Here is a 19,954-nt window from a genome sequence, read left to right as displayed (position 1 = left end):
TTCTTTATGCATTTTATTTTCTCTTCTTAGAAGCATCAGTGTTGGAAATGAAAAGCTGAAAACTGCAATAATGCCTCAAATTGCAAATATAAATACACATGAGATGATTATTAGCATTTTCTTGGCATGAGTCATGCAGCCTACACAATCAATAATAAAGTATGGTATGGCATACTTTAGAAGCTTTTTTGTGTGTGAAAAAAAAAGTTCGTTTTCATTGGAAAACGAACTATTTGTCCCACATAATATATGCAGTATATGAAGTCTGGGTGCTGGAGTATACCTATTGATTTCCTTATTTGCAACCTGTCATTGAAATTTGCAACTACAATATGCTACCCTATTGGACTAAATTAATGTCAAGTTCCTTCTGAAAACAATGGAAGTCACTCAAAGATGTTAGCAGAGAACCGGAATACAGCAGAACTGACCTCATTTCCTTTTGCTTATGAGAAAGAACATGAATGTATTCTATGAGAGTGTGCTTATATGTGTGTCAGAAGTGAGGTATCTTTTGCAGGATCTAAGATTGAAACTAGGCAACTGTAAAAAGAGCTAGTTACCTCCCTTGCTTGTCTGGCTGCTTTTGCAAATCTGCTTAATAAGTAGCTCAGCTCCTCCTGGTTAAATGATCTTAGAAATGGCTTCCCTCCATTACATACTGTAATGGTATCTCCCAGGCGAGGCTCTCTGAAACACCACACCCCTGTCTCTGGTAGCAGAGTTCCCTTGGTGAGTGCCCCAGAACAGACAAGCTCCAAAACAAGGCCATCTAAGAATTGGTATTACCGGCCAAGGAAACCTGTTGGAGTTCTGTCAGTAAATCACCTAGCCTTGGGTCTTTGGATGAGAAAAGCAGTTGAAATCAGTAAGTACCAGCCTGAAGTAGATTGAAGTGAAAAAGCTAGAACTATTATATGAATATTTTGGAAGGATAAAAGTGTATATATGAAGAGTGTATTTCTTTGTGGGTTTATTTGGATACGTGTTGTATTGGTATAGTAGAAAGGGAATCAAGAAGAGTTTGAAATTCTAGTCTCAGTTCTTTCACTTATTTTGTGATCCTGGGTAAGTCACTTAACCTTTTTTTTAAACAATTCAATCTCTTAAGCATTTATTAGACACCTACTATGTGCACTCCAAAAGCATCTAGGGATATAGAACTCAATGACTCTGGGTTCGCAGCCCTGTCTCCTGAGAGCAGAGTGAGGAGGGAGAGCAATACTTGTCAGTCAGGATGGCATGTCTGAAGTGATTGGGGTCTTTACCACTACGGCCCCACTGGTTGGCAAACTGGTCAGACCTTGAGTCCTCCACTCTGTGGCCACTGTCTCCATACTTAAAAAGGTCAGTGACTCTCTGAGAATTCTCTCTGGCATCGCTGATCACTTTAGCAGCCCAGGCACCCCCAGGCCCCCTTTGTGCAGCATCATAGTTCCTGCAGGCATGGAAGTGTTTGTCTGGATCTTTGTAATTGGCTTCTCTCATGTCAGAGTAGGCGCTCCACATGTCTTTCACTTAACCTTTATGCTCTGTCAATTCCTCAGGTAGAAAATAGGGATAGTACTCCCTTTTTCACATGTTTGTCTCTGGATCAAATAAGAGCAAGACTTAGAAACCCTTTGAACATTACAAAGTTGTATAGTAAAAACAGGTATTGATAATCAGATGGTAGCTGGTTTATATATGATGTTCAATTGCTTGCCAGTTAGACCAGTGCTAATATTTCCAAACATTATTGGCTCAGACCTTCTTTGAGTGGACATATATGCTTATGCAACATTATGGAAAACTTAGAGCTGCAACAATTGCATAGAATATATAGAGTTCCATTTCATTACCTCACATGTGTATTTAATGCCTACTGGGAACAAGACACTATTTTAGGCAATACAAAAGCACTCAGTTATGACAGAAGGGGCCTTACCCTCAAGGAGCTTATGATCTAGTGATGATCTGGATGGCTAAAGTTAGTGGCTGGTCTGTCCCTTGCCCACCTAGTCTGGGAATGGTAGTACAGGTTTAGAGCTGCTGGGATACCCAGACCAGGCTCGTTCTCCTTCCTGTAAAATGAGATGAATTCTCTTCCCCTCCTTTTTGGCATCCTAGCATATTACAGGAGTTAATGTCTGAAAAGTCACTAGACATCTTCAGATGCATGTTGCTGTAGAAATGCAATGCAAAAATATAATTTTTCTTTTAAATTATAATATTTTCTTCCTTTTGTGGAAAGCTGGATGATTTCTTCCTCCTCCTCCTCCTCCTCCTCCTCTTCTTCTCCCTCTTCCTCCTCCTCCTTCTTTTCAATGAAAAACATCCATTATATCTTCTTACATTGTCAGTCATAAGTATCTGAGCTGATTGGTTCAGTTGCTAATAATGCGTCTAAGATAAATTGGGTTTAATATCAGTGGAGACTAGTTAGCAAAGCAGAATTTGTTTCCCAGTCAAAATCTATACCTGGAAGTTCAGCTAGCCATCTTGAAAATGTGTGCTTTTGTTTAGAGGGACCCCAGGGAAGAGCCAGCAGTTAACTCCTGGATCCTTTTTACCATTACCAAAGTACTACCAGTGTATACATCATCCTGATAGTAAAAGTAGCAACCTCATCCTCAAATGCAAAGAACAGCCTAGTGTAGAGATCATTGTCTAAGGAGACATTGGCTGACTTTCAATCTACGAGTACATTTACTGAATACGTCAAAATCTGGAAGCTGTCATTAAAAGTTCAATTTGTCTTGATATATAGAGCTAATTCTTGTTATAAAGATTTCTCAAATTCTAGAAATTTGAATTACTCTCATGTTTTGTTACTGTTTTTAACATAATGAGATTTTTTTGACTTGTTTACTACAATCTTGAGATCCTAAAATCCATTTTTCTGTCATATGTGCTCATATCAGGTTGGCTGTCATCTCATCAGCTCAAGGTGTCTTGCAACCCCTTTCTTCATGTAGATATCTCGGAAACAATAGGAAGTTCACCCTGGAAATTTCCCCTAGGCTACATCTCATTCCTGTGTTAGATCATCTAGTTTGATATAAAAAGCATACTAAGAAATACTGGCGTGCTCATAAACTTGTAGTACTAACCTTGTGTGGCTGGTGCATTTGGAGCTTTACCTCTGGTTTTATTAGGTCATAGCTGTGTATCTACTGGCCTGGGATTTTGTTTTTAAAAGGAAGTCAGTATTAGTTTGTCAATCATTGGGAAGATATGCAAAGAAACAGTTAAATTTAGATTTTGAAAGCAGACAGGATAATAGATATGTGGGTTGTCTCTGATGGCACCAGGTCTGATGAAAATTTATTTCAGTTGTTTATGGATTAATAGATGGCTTTGCAAGTTGTAGTGCCAGTGTTTCTGGAGTCTCACCCTTCACACAACTGGGTAGAACACCTGTGGCAAATGGACACAATTGGCATTTTTAGTTGCATGTAATTTAATATGTATACCAGAGTATGAATTTTGGCCACATTAGCTAGAGTATAATTGATTACCTATATTTCCCCTTGACACTTGGAACATGCAAATTGGTGGCTTTTTTTTTTTTTAACCTCCTAACCTACTAAGCATTCTATGTTTAGTTTGGCACTGTACTGATTAAAAGAATGCGTTTTGGAAGAATGAGAGAATTATGGCAATTGTTTATAATGCCTAATCCTTTCGTTTAAAGTTGCCATGCATCTTGATAAAAGCTTTCCTCTAACATGCTATGCAGTAAATCTCTATGCCAAGAGGTAAATCAGTGAAGGGCTGTGTATATGTATTTGTGTATGTTCCTGTGTGTGCATGTCCTCATGTTTTTTTGGGGGGAGGGAGGGAAGAAAAAGATAAAGAGGGAGGGAAAAAGAGAAGTAATCTTTCCTAGTATTCTAAAAATGGGTGTTTAGGCTCCTTGGTTGTCATGAGACAAGAGGCTCATTTTTATTACTGATGAATTTCAATGGTAATTACTGAGCATTGGTAAACCACATTAAGTCTCAAGGGCTGGATCAAAAATGTATACCATTCACAAAAACTATTTGAATTCTCTTTGAAAAACCTAGTATCCAAGTATGAAATCAATCTGTAAACATATTTAATCTGTTACTAGTTGTCCATTAAAGTTAGCTGTTTCTCCACAATGCTAAGGGTCAAGTTCTAAAAGTGAAATGAATGGCTTGTGACTGTATCCATTGTGCCACTCACAAGTTCCTGTTCTGTTGCAGAAGTGAACAGTCACACTTTAATGATAGTTTTTTGATTGGGTTCCTAGAGAATAATGGTACTTTTGTACAATTCTTGAAATAGAGCCTACAGCCGCCCCAAACAAAATAGTCTCTTTCAAGATCTTGGAAATAATGACATCATAGGCAGATTGAACCAGCAATTCATTAATAGTATCCTTTGTACAAAGCTGCCGGAGGGGAGGGACCTGGCTTAGTAAATTGGCATCATTTACAAACATATCATAATAGAATCCCCCTATTTCTGTTTGTGGACTGGTCAGAGACACCTCCCACTTGGTAAACAAATGCTGGGGGTGCCAAAATTGTATACACATGACTTGTATTCATCTTTTGTTATCAGTATATATTGAGTATTACAATTTTAATACAGTTTTTTCCTTTTTAAAAATATGTATACTTTTTTTTTGCACCTCTTTATATTAATAGCAAGGCTTCCTTACAGGTCTTTACCATTTTTCCATCCATCTCTAAAAATGCACTTTGAAGCATTGGCTTTGAAGTTGAGTTAAGGATAACAACAGCCTCCTGAAATTATTCTTTTGTCATTAAATCAGAAATATTTGGAACCATTAAAAGAAGGTGAAGATTGGTTATGCCTTGCAAAGGGTAATAAAGAACTGAAGTAATATCAGTATAATTCAAGCAAAACCAACCAAAAAAAATAGTGCTTTGTTTCTGGTGGCAAATTCTTCTCAGTGACTAAATTAAAATTGTGAACCTATCCAAAACAGAATAATGAAATGCCACTGGTGAAGTCATTCTTAAATTCACTTTTCTTCTGGAAACAAAACAAAACAAAACAAAACAAAACAAAACAAACAAACAAACAAAAACGGTGAATTTAGAAGGACCAAAATCAAAATGCAAAATAAAATGCAGACTTGTTAGCATTACTTTCATATTACAGTTAAAATATATTCTAGTACCAGTAGTAGCCATGAATAGAGTTTATCCTTGATATCACAGTTACCATATTTTGCCATGTGTAATGCATACATTTTTGGCCCAAATTTGTGAGGGAAAAATACGGATGCACGTTATACATACGTAGTACTATTTCCATATCTATATAAATGTTTTTGATTATTTTCTTTATGCTTATGAGTTAAAAGTGTAACTCTAGAAATCAATAACAATATTGGTATACAAAATAATACCTTGGAATATGATTATCGGTTTTGTTGAACTTATGACAAACTTGTAACTATGATGAGTTCTTGGCTTTCTATGATGCATAAATATCATAAATCTGTTATTGACACATAAAATTTCTTGTACCTTGTATCTGTTCTTGTGTTTTGTAATTATTTGTTACATAAAATTTCTTGTACCATTATATGTTAATACAAAAAACAAGTACCTAAATGTAAAAAAAAAAAATGAATTAAAAAATTAAAATGAAAGATTCTTTTTCCCCTCAAAATTTGGGCCAAAAACATGGGTGTGCATTATACATGGGAGCGTGTTACACATGGCAAAATACAATGCTTTTCATTTTGCCTTGTGTTTCACTTGTATAGGAAACTGTGAGACTTATCAAGTACGGTCACTGATGACAAAACATTTAATACTGAGCATTATCACTATTGATTAATGAACAACATACAGAATTGGTCTTAATTCATTAAGATAATGCAAGGCATGACATTAGAAAAGGAAAGAGAATTCTTGTCCAAATGAAGATCAAGACAACCATTGTTAGCTGGTCCACAACCTGTCCACATGGAGAAGTTATTGATATATTTTGCATTAAAATTAAGCACTTATATTCACCAAAATACCAATTAGAGAGTGCAAAACTAAGCCATAGAGTAGGAGAAAATATTTGCAACATTGTGTAAATGATTGTTACATAAAAGAATTCCTAAAAATTAGTATAAAAGAGACAGACAGCCCAATAGCTTTATCTAAAAGTTTTGAATAGACTCAAAAAGGAAAATCTAAATTGCCAATGAACACTATGAAAAAATATTCAGCCTCATTTCTAATTGGGAAATACAAATTAAACCCCAACAAGACACCATTATATATCCCCCAGATTGGCAAAATTAAAATATCTGAAAATAACAAATGTAGACAAGGTTGTAAACAAAGAGAACACAAATACACTGCAGGAAGGAGCATAATTGGTACAATTACTTTGAGTTTGGCATTATTGAGTACTTTATGACCCAATTGCACCCCAGAGAAATATGTCTATGTGGGCACCAAGAAATATGTGAAATAATGTCCGTAACATAGTAATAAAAAACCAGAAACAACCTAAATACCTATAGATGATAGAATGGATAAATATTTATGGCTTGTTCTTACATTGGCATACTACTGGGTAATGAAAAAGAATGAACAATAGCTACATGCAACAACATGGTTAATCCAAGCTGGCAGGAAGTGGCAAGAGTATGGAAGAGGTATGTCCATTGTCCTTTACAGCTAATGGCTTTGCCTTCTGAGAGCTTCTTCTTCATCTTTTTTCATCTCATAATGTTTGAAGTGAGTTTTGCATTAAGCTTTCTTTGGAGCTGTGCAAATACAGTAGCCGGCTTTTTGCTGGTGCACATGTTGGCGCCTGCGTGTTGCTTTATGCCTTCAATATTTAGAGACTAGCTTTTTGACAAGGCTTGTAGTTTCTTTGAGAATATAATTGTCTCAAAAACTGAAAAGGCTTCTGTTAGTTCCATGAGGCAGTCACCACTTCCAAAGTTCTTTTCTAAACACAGATCTCAAAGGTGCTTTATTTCTGTGCTTACATAATCAGCCAATGATTCTCTCTCTCTCATTTTAGTGGTAGCTACTTTGAGTCCATCTGAAACAATAGGCTTCATAGCTAGTCCTGAGACTCCTAATCTTATTTTAGCCACAGACCTGACTTTTAGTTTGGCTTAGTTTTAATGGGACTTTGAAAACTCTTTGAGTAACTGTAGTTTTTTGTTTGTTTGTTTTGGACACAGAAGCAATTGATTTTTCTAACTCTGTAAAGATCCACATTTCTGGACATTCTTTGCAAACTGACCAATTCTTACATGCACTCTGTAGTAATATCTTGCTAAAAATCAAGAAGAAGCAGCTAGTAGATATTAACAATATATATTTTAATTGAATTTATTGGGATGACAATGGTTATTAAAATTACATAGGTTTCAAGTGTACAATTCTATAATACATCATCTATGTGTCACATTATGTGCTTACCAACCGGAATCAGTTCTCCTTCCATCACCATATATTTGACCTCCTTTATCTTCTTCTACCATCCCCCTCGCCCCTTACCCTTTGGTAATCACTAAACAGTTGTCTGTAACTATGAGTTTGTGTTTCTTTGTTTGTTTGTCTTGATTCTCTGTTGCTTTCAGTTTTGTATCCCATATATTAGTGAAATCATATGGTTCTCAACTTTTTCTCTCTGACTTATTTCACTTAGCATAATAATCTCAAGATCTATCCATGTTGTCACAAATGACACTATTTCATCTTATGGCAGAGTAGTATTCCACTGTATATATATACCACATCTTATTTATCCAATTATCTATCGAAGGACACTTTTGTTGTTTACATGTCTTGCCCACCATAAATGATGCTGCAATGAACATTGGAGTACATCTATCTTAATGGATAAATGTTTTCAGATTTTTGAGGCTAGCTACGCAGGAGATGGATTGCTTGGTCATATGGTAATTTTATTCTTAATTTTTTGAGGAACCTCCATACTGTTTTCTATAGTGGCTATATCAATTTACATCCCCACCAGCAGTGTATGAGGGTTCCTTTTTCCCCAACAGCATCTCCAACACTTGTTATTATTTGTCTTGTTGATGATAACACCATGAACAATATGGTTTTATGCAACTGCTTCCTCTAGAGTTAGGCAAGAGGTCTGTCCTTCAAATTATCACTGATGATAATCTTACCAATTTTGTTTTTGCCTCAACATAACAAGGACTATGGCTGTCTAGTAAGCAACATCAGTTTTTTATCTCCCAACAAGTTATCCAAGTCCACACATGTTGTGTGTTTGTAAAAGAAATACCATGCTTTTGGTAGCATTTTCTATATTAATTAAGGTAAGGTTAGGCTGCTCCAACAAAGAGACCCATCAATAATCTGACACTTTAAAGAAGACAAGTTTAGTTATTTCTCAGGTAACAGTCCAAGGTAAGTATGTCAGGCTGGCTCTGCTCCACCTGATCATACATGGATCCAAATTTCTTCTTTTTTTTTTCTTAATTAAAAAAAATTTTTCGGACGTCATCAAAATGGCGGCATGAGGTGAGCCTCTGTAAAGCAACCCTGGAATTTACAACTAATCGAACAACAATAACTCCACAAATGACTCCCTGCAGAGCAGATAGGCAAGACGAACAGGCCCACTACTGAATTCACCTCAAGGTGGGAGAATCGCAAGAGCAGGGGAGTAGGGAAGTGAGATGTGCGGAGACGGTGCCCGCTGCAACCCGGAACTACCGCAGCTGAGGGAGAAAGAAGAACTCGGACTGCTAGGGCTCCACTTATGGCACACAGGGCTGAGGCGGCAGCATATAACACGGCTGAACCCAACGCTCACAGCAGAGACCTTGGAGCAAAGACTGAGGGAAGAAGGCTGAAAATGGTGGTTTAAGCCCTCACTGCCGAGCAGAGAATGGAAGCCTTAGGCACTGAGACTAGCCGCCCCCTCCCTACTCTCCCAGAGCTCGCACCGCCACCACCTGCCCAGTATTAGAAGCCGAATAGTAGCAGTGTCAGATCAAAAGAACAGAATATTTGCTGTTCTGAGATCTGTGGACCGCAGACAGAGATTCACAGCCCAACTACATCCAGCAAAAGGGAGGGAGCTGTGGAAGCAGTCCCGGCTGTAGTGGTGATCGCCACCATTGCTATGGGACACCTGTCACAACTCACCCCACCCCTGGCCCCACCTATCTGGGCAGATCCAGGCAGGACTAAACAGAATTGCTGGAACATACGAGCTCTGAATCAGGTGCAGAAAGAGCTTTGGAACAGCAAAAGCTCTCCGCATCCCCACAGGGACGAGAAACCCTATTACCCAGGCGAACTATTAACAGGAGAAGCCCATTTCCTAGGGAATCCCCCCATTGTATAAGAAGCTAGAATTGTGCGGAGAAAACATAGCACTACTGTGTGAGAGAGGAAAAGAAAGGCTGCAGTCGGAGAGAAAATAAAACATTATACCAACAACTATTAGGAAACAAAAGAAAGACCTTTTCCAATCAACCTGTTGCAGAAGCCACTCCTGTAGATGTCTAGGAAGAGAAATAATAAATCACGAATTGCCATGAATAACAAAGGCAACATCACAACTCAGAAAGAAAGTGAAAAGTCTCCAGAAAAGGAACTTAAAGATATGGAAATATGTGACTTAAATGACAGAATTCAAGACTGCAGTTCTGAAAAAAACTCAACGAGATTCAAGAAAACACACAAAGGCAATTTAATGAACTCAGAAACGCAATCAAAGAACAACATGAACATTTTACAAAAGAGATTGAAATTTTAAAAAAGAACCAAGTGAAATTTCTGGAGATTAAGAACTCAATAGAAGAAATTAAGAATGAAATAACCAGCTTAGGTAGTAGAGTTGACCAGATGGAGGAAAGAATCAGTGACATTGAAGATAGAAACCTAGAAATTATAAAGATGGAAGATGAGACTTGAGACTTAAAAGAAATGAAAGAACTCTACAAGAACTTTCTGACCCTATGAAAAAGAGCAATATATGAATAATGGGCATACCAGAGAGACAAGAAAGAGAGAAGGGAACAGACAATATATTCAAACAAATTGTTGATGAGAACTTACCAAACTTGTGGACAGAACTGGATCCTTGAATCCAAGAAGCAAATAGAACACTTAATTACCTCAATCCCAACAGGCCTTCTCCAAGGCACATTGTATTGAAGCTGTCTAAAATCTACAACCAAGAAAGAATCCTAAAGGCAGCCAGGGAAAAGAAGACTGTAACCTACAAAGGAAAACCCATTAGATTATCATCAGATTTTTCAGGAGAAACTCTAAAGCCAGGAGGGAGTGGAACCAAATATTCAACTATTGAAAGAGAGAAATTATGAGCCAAGAATAATATATCCGGCAAAGATATCCTTTAGATATGAAGGAGGAATAAAGACATTTCCAGACATACAGAAGCTGAGGGAATTTTCTAACACACGACCTGCACTACAAGAAGTACTAAAGGAGGCTATTCGACCACCATCAACAGGGACAATTTGTGGCAACATAAAAAGGGGGAGAGTGAAGGCCTAAACTGGAGTATGGGAATGGACAAAGTAAGCATGCTGAAGAAAATGGAATACTCTAAATGTTAAACTTTCTTTTACATAAACTTAAGGGTAAGCACACACAAAAAAAATCCAGAACTGAAATATGTACAGTAATAAAAGAAGAAACAGAAGGAAACATCATAGAATACCACAACACAGAAATAATAGACAACAACAAAAAGGCAAAGATACAATGGAGACACAAGCTTACCAGAAAAATAAAGTTAGAATGACAGGAAATCCTCACGTATCAATAATCACCCTAAATGTAAATGGGCTGAACTCACCAACCAAAAGGCAAAGAGTAGCAGATTGGATCAGAAAAATAAACCCAACCATATGCTGTCTCCAAGAGACACATCTCAGCTACAAGGAGAAGCATAGACTCAAAGTGAAAGGGTGGAAATAAACACTCCAAGTAAATGGTAACCAGAGAAAATCAGGTGTAGCCATAATGATATCAGATGAAACAGACTTCAGGGTGAAAAAGGTAACAAGAGACAAAGATGGACATTTCATAATGGTAAAGGGGACTATACAACAAGAAGATGTAACAGGCATCAATATTTATGCCCCCAATCGGGGAACACCAAAATATACCAAGCAACTACTAACAGAACTAAATAGAGAAATTGACCAAAACACAATTATACTGGGGGACTTAAATACATCATTGACAGCTATGGATAGATCATCCAAACAGAAAACAAATAACGAAATAACAGCCCTAAATGACACATTAGATGAAATTGACATAAGTGACATATATAGAGCACTTCATCCTAAAACATCAGAGTATACATTCTTTTCAAGTGTACATGGAACATTCTCAAGGATAGACCATATATTGGAACATAAAATCAGCCTCAGCAAATTTAAGAAGATTTAAATCGTACCAAGCATATTCTCTGATCACAAGGCTCTGAAATTGGATATCAACTGCAAAAAGAAAGCAGGAAAAAACAAAAATACATGGAAATTAAACAACATAATTTAAAGAATGACTGGGTCAAATAAGAAATTAGAGAAGAGTTCAAAAGATACATAGAAACAAATGACAATGAAAATACATCCGGCCAAAATTTTTGGGATGCAGCGAAAGCAGTTTTAAGAGAGAAATTTATATCATTACAGGCCTATCTGAAGAAACAAGAAAAATCCCAAATAAATAAACTCATGTTACACCTTAAATAACTAGAAAAACAAGAACAAGTGAAACCCAAGGTCAGCAGAAGAAAAGAAATAACAAAAATCAGAGCAGAACTAAATGAAATAGAGAACAAAAAGACAATAGAAAAAATTAATGTGACACTGAGCTGGTTCTTTGTAAAGATTAATAAAATCGACAAACCCTTGGCTAGGCTCTCTGAGATAAGAGAGAAGACACTAATTAACAAAATCAGAAAAGAAAAAGGGGAAGTTATCACAGACACCACAGAAATACAAAGGATCATGCAAGAATACTATGAAGGACTAGATGCCACCAAATTAAATAACTTAGAGGAAATGGACAAGTTCTTAGAAACATATAGCCTTCCAAGGCTGAACCATGAAGAACTGGAGAATCTAAACAGACAGATCACCAGTAATGAAATTGGATCAGTCATCCAAAACCTTCCCAAAAGTCCGGGACCGGTCGCCTTCACTAGTGAATTCCACCAAACCTTCAAAGAGGATCTAATACCAATCCTGCTCAAACTCTTCCAAAAAATTGAAGAAGAGACACTACTCCCTAACTCATTTTATGAGGCCAACATTACCCTGAGTCCAAAACCTGGTAAGGACAACACCAAAAATGAAAACTACAGACCAATATCTCTGATGAATACAGATGCAAAAATCCTAAACAAAATTCTAGCAAATGGAATACAACAATGCATTAAAATGATTATTCATCACGACCAAGTCGGGTTCATACCCAGGGCACAAGAATGGTTTAACATCCACAAATCCATCAATGTGATACATCACATAAACAAAATAAAGGACAAAAATCATACGATTATATCAATTGATGCAGAAAAAGCATTTGACCAGATAAATCTATTTATGATTAAAACAATTAATAAAATAGGTATAGAAAGAAAATACCTTTACATAATAAAGGCCATATATGACAAGCCCTCAGCTAATCTCATGATTAATGTTGAAAAACTTAAGCTCTTTGCTCTATGTTCAGGAACACGGCAGGGTTGTCCCCTATCACCTTTCCTTTTCAACATAGTGTTGGAAGTCCTTGCCAGAGCAGTCAGGCAAGAGAAAGAAATAAAAGGCATCCAAACTGGGAATGAAGAAATTAAATTGTCACTCTTTGCAGATGACATGATGTTATATATAGAAAACCCTAAAGACTCCACCAAAAAGCAGTTAGAAACAATCAACGAATACATTAAAGTTGCTGGCTACAAAATCAACGTACAAATGTCCATTGCATTCCTATACACTAACAATGAAATCTCAGAAAAATAAATACAAAAACAATTCCCTTTGCACTTGCAGCAAAAAAGAATAAAATAACCAGGAATGAAGTTAACCAATGATGTGAAGGACCTATTTTCTGAAAACTATAAGACATTTTTGAAAGCAATTGAAGAAGACACAAAGTAATGGAAAGACATCCCGTGCTCATGGATTGGAAGAATCAACATAGTTAAAATGGCCGTATTACCCAAAGCCATATACAGATTTCATGCAATCCCCATCAATATCCCAATAGCATTTTTTAAAGAAATAGAGCAAAAAATCATCAGATTTGTTTGGAACCACAAAAGACCCCGAATAGCCAAAGCAATCTTAAGAAAAAAGAACAACACTGGATGTGTTGCACTCCCTGACTTTAGCTTGTACTACAGGGCTACAATAATTAAAACAGCATGGTATTGTCAGAAAAACAGACACATAGACCAATGGAATAGAATTGAGAACCCAGATATAAAACCACATATATATGGACAGATAATTTTTGACAAAGAAGCTAAAAACATACAATGGAGGAAAGACCGCCTCTTTAATATATGGTGCTGGGAGAATTGGATAGCCACTTGCAAAAGAGTGAAACTGGACAGCTATCTGTTACTATGTACCGAAATTAATTCAAAATGTATCAAAGACTTAAGTATAAAGGTTGACACAATAATCTGCATAGAATAAAACATAGGTACTAAACTTATGGACCTTGGGTTCAAAGAGCATTTCATGAATTTGACTCCAAAGGCAATGGTAGTAAAAGCTGAATTGAATGGGATTATATGAAACTTAAAAGCTTCTGCACAGCAAAAGGTACCGTCAATTAAATCAAGAGGCAGCCGACTGAATGGGAGAAGATTTTTGGAAACAGTGCCTCCTATAAGGGGCTAATATGCAAAACATACAAGGAACTCATGAAGCTCAAAAAAAAAAAAAAAAAAAAAAAACAACCCAATTGGACAGTGGACCTAAAGAGACATTTCTCCAAAGAGGATATACAAATGGCAAATAGACATATGAAAAAATGCTCAACATCACTAATCATCAGAGAAATGCAAATAAAAACCACAATGAGATATCACCTCACCCCAGTCAGAATGGCTATCATCAACAAGGCAAATAGTAACAAGTGTTGGAGAGGCTATGGAGAAAAAGGAACCCACATGCACTGTTGGTGGGAATGCATACTGGTGCAGCCGTTATGGAAGGCATTGTGGAGGTTCCTCAAAAAATTGCGAATAGAATTCCCATATGATCCAGCAATCCCTCTCCTGGGTATCTACCCAAAAAAATTGAAAACATTTATCCATAAAGACACGTGTTCTTCAATGTTCTTTGCAGCTTTGTTTACGGTGGCCAAAACATGGAAACAACCAAAATGTCCTTCGATAGATGAATGGATAAAGAAGTTGTGGTATATATACACAGTGGAATACTATTTGGCTGTAAGAAAAGATGATATAGGAACATTTGTGACAACATGGATGGATCGTGAGAGTATGATGCTAAGCGAAATAAGTCAGACAGAAAAAGCAGAGAACCGTATGATTTCACTGATATGTGGTAAATAAACCAAAAACAACAAAAGAGCAAGATAAAAAATGAGAAACAAAACTCATAGACACAGACAAGAGTTTAGTGGTTACCAGAGGGTAAGGGTGGGTGGGGGAGGGAGATGAGGGTTAGGGGGATCAAATATATGGTGATGGAAGTAGAACTGACTCTGGGTGTTGATCACACAATAGGATTTATAGATGGTGTAATACAGAATTGTACACCTGAAATCTGTGTAATTTCACTAACGTTTGTCACCCAAATAAATTTTAAAAAATATTTTTTAATTAACATTGACATACAAAATTATATTAGTTTCAGGTTTAGAAAACAATATAGTGAGTAGGCATTTATATACCTCACAAAGTGATAACCCCCAATAAGTCTATTATCCATCTGACACTGTACATTGTTATTGCAATATTATTGACTATATTCCCTATACTGTACTTTACATCCCACTGACTAGTATTTTTTTTTCAATTATAGTTGACATTCATTATTATTTAATACTAGTTTCAGATGTACAGCATAGTGGTTAGACATTTATATAATTTATGAAATGTTTCCCCCAGGTAAGTCTAGTACCCACCTGGTATTATACTTAGTTTTTTCAATATTATTGACTATATTCCCCCGGTTATACTTTACATCTCTGTGACTATTTTGTAATGACCAATTTGTACTTCTTAATTCTTTCACCTTTGTCTCCCAGCTCCCCTCTGGCAACCATGAGTTTGTTCTTTGTATCTATGAGTCTGTTTCTGTTTTGTTTGTTCCTTTGTTTTTTAGATTCCATATATAAATGAGATCATATGGTATTTTTTCTTTCTCAGTGACTTATTTCTCTTAGCATAATACCCAGTAGGTCCATCTATTTCGTTGCAAATGGTAAGATTTCGTTCTTTTTGGAGGCAGACTAATAGTCTATTGTATATGTATACCACAATTTCTTTATCCAATCATCTGTTGATGGACATTTCAGTTGCTTCCATATCTTGGCTATTGTAAATAGCACTGCAGTGAACACAGAGGTGCATGTATCTGAGAACCTATTAATTGATACTCAATTATTTTTGAATACTTACAGGTTGTATATATTTGAGAAAATTCAGAACATAGTAAACTTTTAAAAAATTTTTGACATAACATGATATAACTTAGAGTTCATTACTGAAAATAATATGCATTGTAACAACTAAAGTGCTAAAATAATTATGATAAATTATTTTTCATAATGAGAACCTGGGTGTTGTTTTTTTTTTTTTCCCCTTGCACTTCGGTTTGTTTATAGTAAATGTTTTTGGAATAAAGTGATGTGTTAAGTTATGTTTGGAAAGTTCTCATGCTCCTAAATTAGTGTCAGTTAATACCTCCCGAATTTATAGAGATTTTGTTGCAATGGAATTTGATTTTCCTTGTATTCAAACTAGCGATTCACTTGGAAAATATTCTTAATACCTGACTTGTGATGGCAAGTTTTAGGTACCTAATGAAGGACTGAAATTAGAATAGGAAACAGCCAGAAAGGGAAACATTTTGTTGGGGAATCCATAATCTTCTAGTTCACATTACCCTCCCATTTGGATGAAACACAAATGTATTCAGTCTTAAGCACAAAATGCTAAAGAATAATTAAATTAATGGCAGATACATTGCTAAAACCGAGACTCGTTCTTACAACGCTGTTACCCCTGTCAACTACCTTGTTCCCTGTTCCAGGACATAAAATATGACACGGAATAAGTTTGTGGTATCTCATCAGGAAGAGCTTATCCTTTGAGCTCCTCTTTTCTCCTGGTGACATTTGGTTCAGCTTTATCTTCTACCTGCTACCTGAAGATGGGGCATTGGTTCCCCTATCAGTACACTCCAACGCTGCTGAAACTTCCAGGTCTACTAGATTGATTCTCAGTTCTTTCTCATAAAACAGTAGAATGTGTTTTGTAAATCAGGTACACATATGTAAGAATAAGACGCCAAAGGCATCCCAATGTCAAAGCAGCCAACAAACCGTTGTTATGGACCATTGAAGATGAACAGCCAAACCTGTGTCAATTCTCGAATCTAAGGAGGTCGTGTTACCTGACCATGACAATCAGCAGGATAGAATTTTTAAAGAAGATTGTAAATTGTTCATTAAAAGACTGTGTGGTCAGTCAGCAGGAAATAGTTTTATTGTGAGAAAAGGAAGGGCCTTGTGTGTTTATATATGCATATTGAAAAGCTAGTAATTATTGCCATCCCTTTCCTCTTTGAGAAATTGCATCATTGGTTTATAGGGAGGCAGCACCTTCCCCTCTAGAAAGCAGACTCCTCAAAATGGTCAATGCAAAATTTGAGACAACATGAGAACAATGCTTTTGTTTTCAAGATGTTACAATCCCCATATTTACCAGATTGTTTTTTAGACTGCTCCTTTCTTAACTGCTGTTTTGTCCTCCTCCTCCTTTAGGAGCTGTGCAATTAGTTGTAACTGAAAATGTCTGACAGTCTGGATAATGAAGAGAAGCCCCCAGCTCCCCCACTGAGGATGAATAGTAACAACCGGGATTCTTCAGCCCTCAACCACAGCTCCAAACCACTTCCCATGGCCCCTGAAGAGAAGAATAAGAAAGCCAGGCTTCGCTCTATCTTCCCAGGAGGAGGGGATAAAAGTAAAGTATCAGTGGCCGGGCATTGAAAAGGGTCTAGTTTATTTTTTCATTGTCACTTTCTTTCTTGGGTGGTCATTTCTTGAGCATTGGCTTTCAAGGCCTGCCTGACCTTTACATCTGCATCTTAGGTTGCATTTTGTCAGAGGTTAATGTTTGATTGAATTACTCGGAGTTTACAGAAAATATATTTACGCTATGTTTGCCTTTCACATAAAATTCATAAAATTGAATTCATAGTGTTAAGCCAAGAGAAATCATAGCAATAGTACTGTCTTAAATATATAAACAGTGACTTTCTTTCTGATAACTTAGAGGAGAATTTATGGTAATCCCTTCCAAACTGTAAGTTCTCCTTATTGGAAATTGGAATATAGGTAGATTTGCTTCTGTATACCTTTTTGACAGCTGTGAAAATTTTGAATTCAGTATACTGGAATCAGTCCAAGTTGCCGCAGTCTCTCTGACTGCATCACAAGGTAGGAAGAAATTTTTGAGTATATTTGTTTTCTCTGTCATTCTTTTGCAGTTGTCCTCTACACGATCAGCCCTATTTGCACTAGGTATCACAACAATATATTATCATTTGTCCTTGGTGTTCTTCATAGTACCATTTGGAGCCTAAAGGCTCCAGTAAGTGTCAGGTTTCATTAATTAGCATGAAGCTTAAATACGGCTTCTATAAATATGACTATTGAAGCAGAGGGGAGTGGAGCAAGTACAGGGACAATAGCACCACAGAAAGATACCTAAAGGGTAAGAAGGGTGATGACTTTAGAAAACAAAAGGGACGTTCCTGATCTGCTTCTTCAAGATAAACCAAATAGCTTTGTAGGTTGCTTATAAGGTGTTAGTGAATCCACAATTCCTACCATTAGGAAAGCTGAAACTCTTATTAGGGCCAATATTATCTCTTGTACACCTATATCACTTAAGAGATGCTTTATCTCTCATGACCTAAGGATGTAAAAGATGGAAATGATGTTAAACATCTGGATTAAAGATAAGCAAAAGAATAATGAAACACTTTCCTTGTAAGAGATCTGTGACTATGCAAGAGGAACTTTTGAAGACATGTTTTCAGACACTGAAGTGGGTGCAGCAAAAATTTTTTGCCAGGAACAAGGGATGGTTTGAAAAACTTATGACTTGGAGACCAAGTCTTATGTGACAGTGGTGCTTAAGAAAGAACTACTAGATCCTATAGCTTCTGTTTTGTATCCGCCACAACTGCAAAAATGATTGAGGAAGGGGATTATGTGCCTGTACAACTCTCCGGTGCTGTTAAGAACATCATGTTTTGGAAGACCCTGAACAATTCTACTTGCCCTTTAGAAGAACAAGAGCCAACTGATGCTGACATGAGGTCAGCAAAAACAGGAAGGCTGACATTTCTGTTTTGTGCCAATACTTCAGGTGACTTCATAACAAAACTACTACTACTCTACAGAAAACTATGCCCAAATCTTCTCAGAGGAAAAAAAAAATCGAAGTTTCTGGTGTACTTGTCAGCAAACAGAAAAGCCTGGATGACTCTTTCTCTCCTTAAATTACCATATGACCCAGCAATCCCTCTCCTGGGCATCTACCCAAAGAATTTGAAATCATTTATACATAAAGACACGTGTGCTCCAATGTTCATTGCAGCTTTGTTTACGGTGGCCAAGACATGGAAACAACCAAAATGTCCTTCGATAGATGAATGGATAAAGAAGTTGTGGTATATATACACAATGGAATACTATTCGGCGGTAAGGAAAGATGATATAGGAACATTTGTGACAACATGGATGGATCTTGAGAGTATAATGCTAAGCGAAATAAGTCAGACAGGAAAAGCAGAGAACCCTATGATTTCACTGATATGTGGTATATAAACCAAAAACAAGACAAACAAATGAGAAACAAAAACTCATAGACACAGACAATAGTTTAGTGGTTACCAGAGGGTAAGGGGGTGGGGGGAGGGAGATGAGGGTAAGGGGGATCAAATATATGGTGATGGAAGGAGAACTGACTCTGGGTGGTTAACACACAATGGGATTTATAGATGATGTAATACAGAATTGTACACCTGAAATTATGTAATTTCATTAACAATTGTCACCCCAATAAATAAGTTAAAAAAAAAAGAAATGGTTTGAACAGTATTTTCTTGTGGAAATTCAAGACTATTTAAAAGAAAAAAATCTTGATTTCAAAGTCATGCTGATTCCTCTCAGTCCTCTTGACACCTCAGATGCATTTACCAATGTATACATCCTAATGTTAAGGTTGTCATTATAACTAGTCTCATGTCTCAGATCCTCGAGCCCTTAGATCAGTGTTTGATCCGGTCATTCAAGAATACGTATGCCAAATTAATATATAACTTTGTTGTTCAAAATCTTATAGAGGTTCCTCTGTCTGAAGACCCTAGTGCATGGGATCCATACACCATCACTAATGCTGTATTCTTAACAAAAGAGGCATTAGATAGTTTAATAGAGCCTGTCATTAATGCAATTTGAGAGATCTTTCAGTAATTCCCTCCTTAAGACAAAAAACAAACAAACAAACAAACAACAAAACAAAAGAAAAAAAACCACTTTGGATCAAGAAGAAACTATGTCTGCACACGAACGTTTTGTACAGGAGCAATCATTGGCTGACATTTAATGCTGCTGGAGAATGATTCAGGAAACTTCCAGTCCCCCAGAGGTGATTATCATAAGTGATAATGAAGATAATTAGTGAGCTATGGAACTGGAGC

The 19,954-nt window shown here is 36.7% G+C and overlaps 2 protein-coding genes across 11 annotated transcripts in view; one reads left to right on the top strand and one right to left on the bottom strand.

The window, feature by feature from the left end:
- PAK3 (p21 (RAC1) activated kinase 3) overlaps positions 1–19,954 on the top strand; it is a 530,673-nt gene that overhangs the window by 369,452 nt on the left and 141,267 nt on the right. For 8 of the 10 annotated variants that reach the window (XM_081044039.1, XM_081044038.1, XM_081044032.1 and 5 more), the window contains one exon: positions 17,004–17,205. The exons of 1 other annotated variant lie outside the window; for it this stretch is intronic. In XM_081044039.1, the coding sequence (XP_080900165.1) occupies positions 17,031–17,205 (175 nt within the window). In that variant the 5' untranslated portion in view covers positions 17,004–17,030. Of the gene's footprint in view, positions 1–17,003; positions 17,206–19,954 lie in introns of those variants that run through there. One more of the 10 variants, XM_081044033.1, reaches the window with a different exon arrangement.
- LOC308495002 (serum amyloid A-2 protein-like) lies at positions 1,165–1,509 on the bottom strand (the record flags this gene model as incomplete). Its single annotated transcript, XM_081043006.1, has 1 exon — positions 1,165–1,509. One exon carries the CDS (start codon positions 1,507–1,509, stop codon positions 1,165–1,167), a length of 345 nt encoding a protein of 114 aa, XP_080899132.1.

Source organism: Rhinolophus hipposideros, assembly GCF_964194185.1.
Source record: "Rhinolophus hipposideros genome assembly, chromosome: X".
Classification (NCBI taxonomy): Eukaryota; Metazoa; Chordata; class Mammalia; order Chiroptera; family Rhinolophidae; genus Rhinolophus; species Rhinolophus hipposideros.
Note: the sequence above shows the minus strand (reverse complement) of the source record. Positions and strands in the feature narration are given on the sequence as shown.